This window comes from Oryza sativa, chromosome 8 (assembly GCF_034140825.1).
Source record: "Oryza sativa Japonica Group chromosome 8, ASM3414082v1".
Classification (NCBI taxonomy): Eukaryota; Viridiplantae; Streptophyta; class Magnoliopsida; order Poales; family Poaceae; genus Oryza; species Oryza sativa.
In genome coordinates this window covers 23,293,441-23,306,094 of record NC_089042.1, presented here as the reverse complement: position 1 = coordinate 23,306,094, position 12,654 = coordinate 23,293,441, and the positions used below count along the sequence as shown (strand labels likewise).

The following is a 12,654-nucleotide window of genomic DNA, read 5'->3' as shown; positions in this document are numbered from 1 at the left end:
GCACCAACCGGGGCTGAAGATCACCGGGATCTTTAGCCCCGGATGGTATTACCAACCGGGACTAAAGTTAAGATCTTTAGTCCCGGTTGGTAGCACCAACCGGGGCTAAAGATCACCGAGATCTTTAGTCCCGGTTGGTATTACCAACCGGGACACCGGGATCTTTAGTCCCGGTTGGTATTACCAACCGGGACTAAAGTTAAGATCTTTAGTCCCGGTTGGTGCTACCAACCGAGACTAAAGGTCCCGGGGGGGCCTGACAGGTCCTGACAGCATTCGAACCGGGACTAAAGATGATCTTTAGTCCCGGTTGGTAACACAAACCGGGACTAAAGATCAAATATGCCCGTTACCCTTTTGAACCGGGACTAAAGATCATCTTTAGCCCCGGTTTTTATTGCATCCGGGACTATTGTGGAAATCGGCCGACCGACGAAAGATGGTTTCTCTACCAGTGTATACTATATGGGCCTAAATGCAAAATTCTCATCAATGGATGGCCACATCAATTACCGAACGTACTGCACCATATTTAGACCGTGGATAATATATTAAACCAAGGTTAGAGGCCTACATGCACATTTTAGAAGTTTATATGTATAAATGACACTCTTATTCAAGTTCAAAGACCGACTATGTATTTCACTAACTATTTAGATCACATGCACGAAACAAGAACGCATGTCCTCTAGTAATAATACTTTACTAATTTATCGTCATAATAGAATAATACTTTGTGGTGCTATATAGCATGGTTTCTCATGTTACTTAACTTTTCTCATTGTGATGTAACATGAGAAACCACACATGGCACAGTTGTATAAAACCCGCCAGTGCTGCATGTTGCAGATTTTTTTTCAACACCTAGGTGCAATAGCACTAAAATATATGGATGCGACTTAATTATTATATAGAATTTTCATAATATATGGATATCAAAGCTCCTAGGAGATCTTTTTGGCACTTAGTCACTAGTTCTTTCTCATTTTTCTCTTTCCTTCTTGTTGTCAGGAGTCTGGTTTCTTCCCTAGTTAATCTAGCGTGCCCTACTTCTCTGTAACCCCCATGATCTACGTCAGCAGGTAACAGTTGTAAAATCCCTCTTTTTTAAAATATATATCGATGCGCAAGGCTTTTACACAATTGAGAAAAAAAACAAAGTTCCTCTCCATATCTAGGATAGATAACCATGGGTAGTCTAGCACGTTGGCCTATCTTCGACTTCATGTTCTCCCATCTTTTCTTATTAATATATCGATATCAAAGTTACTCCTTTCATATCTAGCATTTTTAAAAGTTGAGTAACATTAACCTGTAGTTGGATTCCTTGCACATTCCAACATTTTGCTCGATTCCAACATGCCCCCTTCTATGTACTGTTCCATTGAGCAGCCTTTTGATCTCCTCCTGCCAATCTGCTATACAACCGCACACACCACATCAGCATGTACTGGAATCTTAGTGTTTCGTTTATATGCATTTGCCTTTGTCTATCTATCACTCATTTTACTGCATACACAGTATACGTGACTTGGTCTTCTCATGCATGTAGTCCTTTTAGTATATATTCCATCTATTCCATAATGTATTCCATAATTAAAGAAATGATTAAACTTGGCTCGGTCTACCAAACTAAATTTTAACTTATAATTTTTATATACTACTCCCCCTGTTTCAGATTATAAGACGTTTTGAATTTGGTTAAAGTCAAACTGTTTTAAGTTTGACTAAGTTTATAGATAAATATAATATTTATAATACTAAATTAGTATCGTCAAATCAATAATTGAATATATTTTCATAATAAATTTAAATTTGTCTTGAGTTGAAAGTGTTATTACTTTTTTCAATAAACTTGATCAAATTTAAAGCAATTTGATTTTTATCAAAGTCAAAACGTATTACAACCTGAAACGGAGGGAGTATAAAGAAAAGTTTGTAGCAACAACTCTGCTGTGTCGATGGCCCTGATAAGTGTGATCACTTCTGCCATTCTCTTCCTTTTTTTTTTACTGAAAGGCCAATCTTGATGCTAACACAGAGGAGCTCCCGATCGGCCATCATCTCTGTTGGATACTTGGATGACTGTACTGTACTTGCCTTTCTACTTGAAATCCCGACATAAATGCCTTGCGCGCACCGTTTTTTTGACAAATTGACCCTTTTCAAAAACTTAATTCGAAACTAACCCCTGCCAAAAACTTCAACCAAAACTAGGCCGTCGGCTCAGCGCCAAGCGCATTGGCGCTGAGGTTGGCCGTGTCAGCGCCAACGGGACTGGCGCTGACATTGTGCCACCGTGGCGGCCGGGCCGATCCCCTAGCTGACGTGGCAGCTACCTCAGCGCCAACCGCTTCGGCGCTGAGGTGCCCAACCTCAGCGCCAAGTAAGTTGGCGCTGACCTTGGCTACTTAGAGCCCGGCCGAGGCCGCCCCAGCCAGTTCTTCCTCCGTTTTTTCCCCAGCCGCCCGCCTAGGGTTCGGTCGCCACCGCGTTCTCCTCGCCCAATCTCCCCCAAAAACCTCTCTAATCGAAGGTGATTTGTGCGGCATTGAGTTTGGGATCGGAAGAGAAGGTAAACCCCTCTATAAACCCTAAGTTCCCCAAAGTTTTATTGGATATTTTGCATTGTTTTGGTTGTAGACGTGGTTTGATAATAGTTGGCTAAGGATGGATTATTAGATGGATAATATGGGTGGGGATGAAGTGTGGAAGTGGCATATCTTTATCCATTTGGTTGTTATTGATACATTTGACAAAATATATTTGGGATGGATGTTTGGTGATGCACTAGGGTTTGATGGGAGATGGATGTGTGGTGATGGCCTAGGATGTGGGATGGATTTGTGGTGATTGAGAGGGTTTGAAAGGGGTTGATGTGTGGTGAAGGGTAGGTAATTTGTAGGAGTAGAGTTTTTTTTTATCAATAATGTGTAGTATTTGAGTAATGTACTTATTTATTGGAAAAATTAGACATGTTGTTAGCTTTTGAAGTATTGGTATTGCAATGGTAATTACATATTATTTTCAAGTAATTAATGTTTATGCATGGGTTTAAAATTGTAGATGGATAGATTGGTCCAGCTTCATTATGGTGGTTGTGTGGTAGATGAAAGTACACATGGAAGCCAATTTGAGGGAATGACAGTTAGACAATTAGTGTTTTTTGCGAAGCCTACCTTTGAGGAGTTAATGTCTCGCATCAAGCATGAATTGGATTGGAATGATGAGTCGGTTGGTATGCAAGGGAGATACGATGTGGGCGGCGGTGTCATGTCACATAAATTTATGTTAGACTTGAATGGAGAGATCGAATGGCAAACATATATAGATATAGTATTGGGGTCACATTTCAAATCTCTTGAGGTGTTTGCATGGAAGAAAGATGGTAGGATAGGGAAGAAAGAACTTATAGAATCACCCATTAGCTGTCACGAACTGTCGGAGAGGTGTAGTAGGAAGGAAGAATTGATTGAGGAAGACGTGGAGGGGGGCGAGGGAGTAAATGATATGGCGGATGTGGAGGTCAGGGAAGAGAATGACCCGGTAAGGGAGGAAGTACATGCAGAGGAGAATGTGCCGTTAAGGGAAGAAGTACATGCAGAGGACAATGTGCCGTTAAGGGAGGAAGTTAATGTGGAGGAGAATGTGCCGGTAAGAGAGGAAGGAGATGTTGAGGATGGTCGGGAGGTAGGAGATGATGTGGAGTTGCCTGAGGAAGAAGCGAATGCTAAGAATGTAAGTATGGGCCTAAGGGAGTTGGCTAGGCTGAAATTCTATACCCGAGAGGAGTGTGAGGAGGCTATGATACGCAGTGGATTGAACCCAGGCTGGTTGGAGTATGATACAGAGGATGAATTGGATGAGTCCGCTTCCGACTCCGATGATGATCGTCCAGTGCGTAAGATGTCAGAGCATGAAAGGACTGTGTTTGCGAAACTGGTGGGTAGAAACCCGGAAATAACACAATTCGAGGATCTTACCAGATCTGGGCTAGCAATTGCTGATGGGGATCCACAATATGACGGTGCCTTCGAACCAATGTGTGATGAACCAAGGAAGGGGTTGGAGTTTCGATCGATGGATGATCTGAAAATATGGCTACAGAGTTATTCTATCCGTGTCCACCGGCCGTACCATGTGAAGGAATCTAACGCGTCAGTAAAGTACTTGGCGTGGCTCCACAGGACCTACCGTCTTGTCCTACGTCCGGCTTGGACACTAGCCGACATAGCGGATGACCCCGAGGATGTTGAGGAGCAGAACGAGTACGATACTCGTACCCGTCTAGGTACCACGGTCGAGACGGGACCTGTTCGCGACAGAGTGGTTAGTTTCTAGCATTAATGTTGTATATTATTTCATTTCAATGCCATATATGTTGTGACTTACTTCATTTCAATCCTACAGGCTCGAGAGCTCTTGCAGACCGTCAACGACGCGGGAGTGGCGCTAGGCACGGCTCCTGGCTCCGAAGGAGAGGGCGGCACCCTCCGCAACGCCCTACAGGTAATCGTTGGAAAGAGATGAAACTACGGTGTTTTCTTCCAAAAGCGATAACTTAACATGGATTATTTTTTATGCAGAGACTACGGCAGCGATGTCGGAAGTTGGCAGCAAGGCTCGGCTGCAGGTCGACTGATGTGGTCGAACATGCTCATGCCCACCAAGAGGGGGATGAAGAAGGGGAGGTGGGTGACGAGGAGGGCGAGCAAGACAAAGAGGCGGAGGAAGGAGATGAGGAGGAAGAAGGGGATGAGGACAGAGAAGAGGAGGCGGATGAGCTCGGTCCCTCGCAGCTAGAGGACGCACCAGAGTCGTCACAGCCGGATATCTCGCAGCCCGGCCCGTCTCGACCACGACGCCGGCGGGCTCCTTCGCAGGACTGGAGGTACACCCCCGACGTGCCTCGTCCTCGCACTAGAGGTAGGAGGAGGTGAGTGCATGGTTCAATGGATGGATGGATAGATGGATGGACTTGATGCATGGTTCGATGGATGTATGGACTGGATGTATGGACTCGACTGGATGTATAGACGAGGATCGATGGGATGTTTTTATTTCTTATATATATGGACTTCATATATGGATGTATTGATGGATTCTATGGATGTATGGAATGATGTTGGGATTGATGGATGGATGTATGTTTTGTATGGTTCTCTGGATATATTACTGCCTGTAAATTTCTGTGATTTGATGTTTGCCTCTGTTGTGTGCAAAGTTTTGCTAAAGTTTAGCAGGGCTGGGACGTCAGCGCCATGCTAAATGGCGCTGACATGTCCAAACTCAGCGCCAGTGCACCTGGCGCTGAGGTCCCAGCCCAGCCATCCAGAAGGCTTGCTGGGCTGGGCCACGGCCGAAACGGCCAAGTCCCACCTCAGCGCCAGGTGGGCTGGCGCTGAGTTTCCAACAGTCAGCGCCATTATGGCTGGCGCTGAGGTCCCAGCCCGCAAGCCATCCATCAGGCTTGCTGGTCTGGGCCTTGGGGGTTGCGGCCAAGTCCCACCTCAGCGCCAGGTGGGCTGGCGCTGAGTGTCCCACTGTCAGCGCCATTATGGCTGGCGCTGAGGTCCCAGCCCGCAAGCCATCCAACAGGCTTGCTGGTCTGGGCCTTGGGGGTTGCGGCCAAGTCCCACCTCAGCGCCAGGTGGACTGGCGCTGAGTATCCCACGGTTAGCGCCATTATGGCTGGCGCTGAGGTCCCAGCCCGCAAGCCATCCAGCAGGCTTGCTGGTCTGGGCCTTGGGGGTTGCGGCCAAGTCCCACCTCAGCGCCAGGTGGGCTGGCGCTGAGTGTCCCATGGTCAGCGCCATTATGGCTGGCGCTGAGGTCCCAGCCCGCAAGCCATCCAGAAGGCTTGCTGGTCTGGGCCTTGGGGGTTGCGGCCAAGTCCCACCTCAGCGCCAGTCCGGTTGGCGCTGAGGTAGCTGCCACGTCAGCTGGGGATCGGCCCGGCCGACACGGTGGCACAATGTCAGCGCCAGTCCCGTTGGCGCTGACACGGCCAACGTCAGCACCAATGTGTTTGGCGCTGAGGCGACGGCCTATTTTTGGTTGAAGTTTTTGGCAGGGGTTAGTTTCGAAATAAGTTTTCCAAAAGGGTCAATTTGTCAAAAAAAAACGGTTGCGCGCACACACACATGCGTACTCCATACCATACGACCAAAGGAATAACTCGCGTTCCTGTATCATAAAGCTGTCGATACGGCAAACACGGCGTACTACGTACTACTCGATTGCATGCATATGCGTCGGCGTCGGCGTCGTCGTCCCGTTGCACTGTGAGTTAACAGTGGTCGCGCATTCGGCATCTTCACTTCTTCAGCATGAACAGGAACAGCGTCGTGCAGAGGGGACACGACGCAGGTTTCCAGATGTCGCCACGTTAAATACCCCGTTGCACGTACGTACGTGTCAGCGACTGAAGTGCGTGCAACACATGCATCATGCATGCACGCTGTAGCCTAGCAGCTAGCGAGTAGCGACTGAACGTCTGAAGCCGCGTCGCGCTGGAAAGCTGGACAAAACGGATGTGTATGTGGATATCGCTTGAGTTTACGGGGAAACGGAGCCGGATTAGCCGCGCGCGGGGTGCGCCCCGCCCATCTCTCGATCCATATCGCGTTTCGCGAGTGATTTCTGCCGCTGTTGCCGTGTGGCCTCTCACGGGCAAATCCACCGTTTTTCTCGTCCGGCTGCCTACGCGCACCGATCGAGCTGCAGGCAGGTGCAGACAGGCTGAAGGCTGGCACATGCGTATTCAGCTCACCCAGTTATTATTCCCTTCCCCTACACTGTGCTAGTACCAGTGTGTTGCTAGCTCCACGCATGTTTCCCGAGGCTACCAGCAGCCACGCACATGTCCAAACCCAGCCGAAACTAGCGATAAAAGCCACGCACGCATGGTTTTGAACCTCTGACACCATCATCGTCGCCGCTGCTCCTGGCTACGTCGTTGACGACGACGATGGAGTGGGAGGAGGAGAGCGAGGCGGCGCGTCAGAAGGCGGCGGCGGCGTCGGCGTCGGTGGTGCCCGCGCCGTTCCTGACCAAGACGTACCAGCTCGTCGACGACCCCGCGACCGACCACGTCGTGTCGTGGGAGGACGACGACGGCGGCGAGTCCGCCTCCAGCTTCGTCGTGTGGCGGCCACCGGAGTTCGCCAGGGACATCCTCCCCAACTACTTCAAGCACAGCAACTTCTCCTCCTTCGTCCGCCAGCTCAACACATATGTACGCCATTACGTTCGTGATCATGGCGTCTCGCCATTGATGGAAGCTTGAAGGGTGTATGGAATGACGACCGTGATGGTGTGTCGCGTGCAGGGGTTTAGGAAGGTCGTGCCGGAGAGGTGGGAGTTCGCCAACGAGTTCTTCAGGAAGGGCGAGAAGCAGCTGCTGTGCGAGATCCACCGGCGTAAGTCCGCGGCGGCAACGTGGCCACCGTTCCCGCCGCCGCCGCCGCCTTTCTTTGCCCCGCGCCATTTCGCGGCCGGTGCCTTCTTCCGCCACGGGGATGGCATGCTCCATGGCCGCTTGGGCGCGTTGGTGACGACGACGGAGCGGCGCCATTGGTTTGAGAGCGCGGCGTTGCCGGTGGCGCCGTCGTCGCGGCTGCTCTCGCAGCTGGGGCCGGTGATCGCACCGGCGCGCCGCGCGGCGGCGACGCCGGAGGAGGAGGCGCTGATGCAGGAGAACCACCGGCTGCTACGCGGCAACGCGGCGCTGGTGCAGGAGCTGGCGCACATGCGCAAGCTCTACAGCGACATCATCTACTTCGTGCAGAACCACGTGCGTCCCGTGGCGCCCAGCCCGGCCGCGGCGGCCGCGCTGCACGGCCTCGGCGTTCTACGGCCGCCGCCGGCGGGCGGGAAGGCGCCCGCGTCCGAGGTGCGCGGCGCCTCCGGCCGGAGCGCCACGTCCAGTAGCTCGCTCACGGTGGCCGAAGACCAGCCCACGCTGCTGGCTCTGCGGCTGCCGCGGACGACGGAGAAGATCATCAACGAGGTGTCCGGCGGCAACGGCGGCGGCAGCACCAAGCTGTTCGGCGTGCACCTGAGCAGCGCCGACGAGCAGACGTCATCAGGCGCGAGCCGCAAGAGATCACCGCCGCAAGAGCAGCCTCCTACGTCGCCGGCGCCGAAGCGGACGCTGGTGGTGGAGCACAGCGAGCTGAGATTGAGCATCGTGTCGCCACCGTAGCCATGTGTGCAGTGTGCTTAGTTAGTACTTCACGTAGTAGTATCTAGCTTGCCTAGTTTAGCTGGTTCAATTCGTCTGTGTCAATTTGTTTTCCAGATTAATGGCCATTCTCGTTTTGCTCTGCTAATGTGATATGATGAACTGTTGAGCTTTAAGAGGAGCAGCAACGATCTACTCCAAATAGCTCATTTATCACACCAGTACTGTAGTTGATTTTGCGCGGGAGACAGAATTAAATAAAGCAGTTAGTTTCTCTGATATCAATGAAGTCTTAAACGATTGGAGGGAAAATTCAGCTTTTCTATTCCATTGCGTGAGGGCATGCAAGTGCATAGATGCCTTCATCAATTCATGATGCAGCAAGCTGACAACACGGTACACAGGCCGGAGGAACGAGACTGTGATTGAACAGTAATATTCCCTAGAAGGCGAAACAGTAACAGCGGCATACACACTAGGCTTTGGATCAGAACAGTAGAGTCAACTCGTTCAGGCCTCTTTTGTACTCCAACTCTTCCCTATCCAACACCAAAGGCCATCGACGTATTCCTCGCAAAAAAAGGAAAAAGGCCATTGACATATGCCCGAGAAATAGGCCTTAACTCTTGGGCCAAAATGCCGGCCGATGACTATGGGTAGGCATGGGCTGGAAAGTTTAAGAAATGGAAAAAGTACAAAGAAGGTCCCTCATCTTGTCAAAAATCACCCCCTAACCACAAAACCAAATATATAACATCTCTCAACTTACAAAACCGGGTCACTTTGGCTCCTTAGGCTATTTTGACCCGGTTTCGTCCAACGTGGGAGCTCACTCCACGTGGGACCCATGTGAGCTCCATATGTCAGTGAAACCTCCCTTCTTATTTCCCTTCCCTCCTCTCCCGTCTCTTCTGCCATCTCTTTCTCATGTCCGAAATGGCGCCCTGACGACAACACGGGAGGCGGCTAACCCACAAACCCCGACGGGCGGCGGGTGACGTGCTCCACTCCTCTAGCTCCCTCTTCCTCGATGTCCCCAGCCTCCTCCCCTCTCTCCCGATGATCTTGAGGAGGAGCGGCGGCAGCAACTTCCCTGCCCCCACGGACCCTGACGACGGGGCAAGCGATGGCTGACGAGATCCACATGCACCCCTCCTCCACCTCCCTCTTCCTCGGCGCCCCCGCCCCCTCTCTCTCTCGTCGATCTTGAGGAGGAGCACGTGGTGACAGCCCTAGGACTTCTCCGCATTCGTTCGCACCTACACTGCCTACCTTGACGACCGGCTCGAGTACCGGATACAGGTCAAGCACGGCGGCGTCGGCGGCCGCTCCTTGAGGAAAAGGAGAAGCAAGGAAGGAAAATTCTATCACTTTGCCGGCCTAATCGAGATGTGAATGCAGTAGCCAACAGTAGGCAACAACTGCACGACTTGAGATCCGCCGCCGCCGCCGCCGCCGCTATGGCCACCACCGCCACCTCCTCCTCCTCCCACCATTGCGCTCGCCTCCGCTCCCGTGCTGCGCTGCTCCTCATCATCGACAACCTCTCCCGCATCCACGACATCGGGGAGGTGCTGCTCATCGTCAGCCACGATGGCTACTTCCCGGAGATGGACGAGTTCGTCCGTGCCGGGACAGGCGCGCCACGGCGGTGTCAGGGCAGTCGGGCAGCCAGCCCTCCCCATGCTCCCCCTTCGCCTCCCCCATGCTCCCACCGCCACTGCCCAACCTTTATCCCGCGTGACCGTCGCCGCTGCTGAAGCACCACCTATCGCCGGCCGCTACACCTCCTTTCCTGCCTCGCCCCGCCGATCTCCTTCCCACCTACCGGCCAGCCTGCCAAGACGAGGAGAAGAGTGACAGAGAGAGAGAGAGAGAAGGAAGTGAGAATAAAGGGGAAAGAGAGAGGTGATCACGTGGACACCTTGACATGTGGGGCCTAGATGGGTCTCACGCTGACTGAGCTGCCACGTCGGACGAAACCGTGGTCAAAACGGGCTAAGGACCCAGAGTGTTCCGGTTTTGTAAGTTGAGGGATGATATATATCTGGTTTTACGGTTGGCGGACGATTTTGTAATCCGATGACAAGATGAGGGACCTCATATGTACTTTTTCTTTAAGAAATTCGGGTTGGCTAAACAAGGCCTTGATGAGGCCCATGAGTAGAGTGTTCACCAAACCTTGGCCCAACAATGCTAGAGACGATTCGTGCGGGTGGGCGGTCATAGCCGGCATGGTGGTCTACTGGTGTGCGTACGAGCTGCGACAAATTGAAGTGGCCGGCCTTCCGGGAAAAACGACTCTACACCTCCTCACCAGTCAATTCTGGCCATTTTCAGCGGCCGCGCGCCTCCAAACCGCTCCAGTCAGTCACAGACGCTGTGCTCGTCTCCTCCCATGCATGGCAAGTGGCGTCACCCTGCCTTGCTGCCCTCGAAGGCTAAGACAGCCTATTCCAAAATATAATAGTTTTTCATTATGTTTAAACTAGGCACGCCCTATTTGAGCCTATTATCTCACACGTTAATATCTATAATGGTATAATGGTAGTAACATTATGATATATATAGTATGTGAACCCAAGTAGCAGGTGTGAATATAAAAGTTAGGTAACTTTAGCCTTTTGGCTATTAATTTATCTTCTAGATTCTACCGTTATTGAGAATCTCTATAAATAAGTGTAGCTGCCAGGAAACCTGCTAATGAAACAGGACCATATTTTCTCTACAGACAGACTCGCATGTAAATTTTCGTGGGCTAGCTTGTCCTTACATTAGAGAATATGTTGCCGACTTGCCGTCTATTCTTGACCTGAAAACAGTACTGCTGTCCTCTATGCTGAAATGGAATAATGCTCACGGAATCTCCCAAAATGAGCGGTTTGGATGCTTGGTTGTTATCAGGCCGGGTACAAATAGACCAAACCCCAGATTGGGAATCGAAATGGTTGGATTTTATCACTGACTCACTGTTGCTGCGTATAATCAGAGTACGTAGCTAGGTTGCAATATGACTATATATACACCATACTTACGAATGGTTGCTGTAGGATTTGATAACACGTACGTATGTACATGCATGGTTCTGTTAAATGTATCCCTCTTTTCCTTCCAGGAAGAAGCAATTGACTGATATCCATCACCATTTTTCTATCACGACACGCTGAGTACACGTCGTACGTACGTAAACTATCCTTGGCATGCAAAAACAGTCAGCTTGCGACAATTCAACAAATGAATTCATGGTCAAACTATAACTGACTGCAATTAATTTATATTAATTTATATGAGGATACATATTTGACATTTGATATAAAATATTCTAAAAAAATCTTGCGAATTCTGAACCGTTATATCGTTTTGAGGTTGTGTTGTACCCTTCCCCCTCCCCAACCCACCCAAAACTCTAACCCCTCCACTCCTTACCCCAGGCACTACCACTTCTCCACCACCGGTCTCCGCTACTGCACCCTCGCTTGGTCTCACCAGTGCCAGCCAAACCTCCCCCTCCCCCTTTCCCCTCCCTGCCTCTCATCCTCAAGCTGACGGCGATGTGACAACCCTACCTCACCATATTCCCTCATGAGAGAGCCACCAGAGATGCCATGCCACTATGTCGTCTCTCATGGTCATCTTTTTAAACCCGAAGAAATTCCCTTTCTTCCACCACAGCTTTAAAAAGAATCACGCTAAGTCGCTGACGGTTAAAAAGAAAAGAATTAGATCTAGAGAGGTTGCCATGGTAAAGTTGGATTGAAAAAAGGCACGTGCATTCAGACCGTCGTACGTGGACCGATCGAACTAGACAGTTTTAGCAAAACCTCAAAAAAAAAAAGATGTGATGGTGGGACCCCCGGTCTATATGTCGAAAAGCCTCCACAGCTAAGCCGGAGCACCTCTACTAGTTGTGCTAAGATGAAAACATACACTACATATATGTAGTGAATGAACTACGGTTCCACTGTCCGGCTTACCAGTTGGGCTGGTGCATTGAGAGGTCAGATCACACATCGGTTTGGTTTTTCGCATTATGCTCTTTCCCTTCCGCCAACCTTCCTCCACTGTGGATTTTTATGATCGGCAATATAATTTATAGGGTGTATGAGATCAGGGAGAGATAGTGACAGATGTTTATACTAGTTTAGACCATCGATGAGAAGTAATACCTAGTCCAGTTGTTTGTGGATTGTATCTATGTTGGGTGTGAATGGATGAGTGCATAACCCCTTAGGGTTCATGCTGACGCCCCTTATATAAAATTAATGGATATGATGGCATGTATGATATGATATCCCTTATAATCCGGGTGCATACCATTTATTTACAGGATACGAGATAAGCTATATTGCTGATTATTCCTTTCCACATATTACAAATGGCCTCATGGTCCTAGGCAACTCGGCCTACCCGACGCGATGGCCCGAAGGCTTCCTGTAGGATACCGAGGTACTGTGTCCCCCACACCTACC

The 12,654-nt window shown here is 50.2% G+C and overlaps 1 protein-coding gene and 1 long non-coding RNA gene across 2 annotated transcripts; both read left to right on the top strand.

The window, feature by feature from the left end:
• Positions 1-4,172: 4,172 nt before the first annotated feature.
• LOC112939882 (uncharacterized) lies at positions 4,173-5,156 on the top strand. The gene is made up of 3 exons (XR_003243801.2): positions 4,173-4,329; positions 4,411-4,509; positions 4,587-5,156. It is a non-coding gene; the product is annotated as an uncharacterized lncRNA (long non-coding RNA).
• A 1,571-nt stretch (positions 5,157-6,727) lies between these two features.
• On the top strand, positions 6,728-8,333 carry LOC107275533 (putative heat stress transcription factor B-4a). Its single transcript, XM_015793828.3, has 2 exons — positions 6,728-7,237; positions 7,331-8,333. Exons 1-2 carry the CDS (start codon positions 6,971-6,973, stop codon positions 8,204-8,206), a joined length of 1,143 nt encoding a protein of 380 aa, XP_015649314.1. The 5' UTR covers positions 6,728-6,970; the 3' UTR covers positions 8,207-8,333.
• Positions 8,334-12,654: the final 4,321 nt, after the last annotated feature.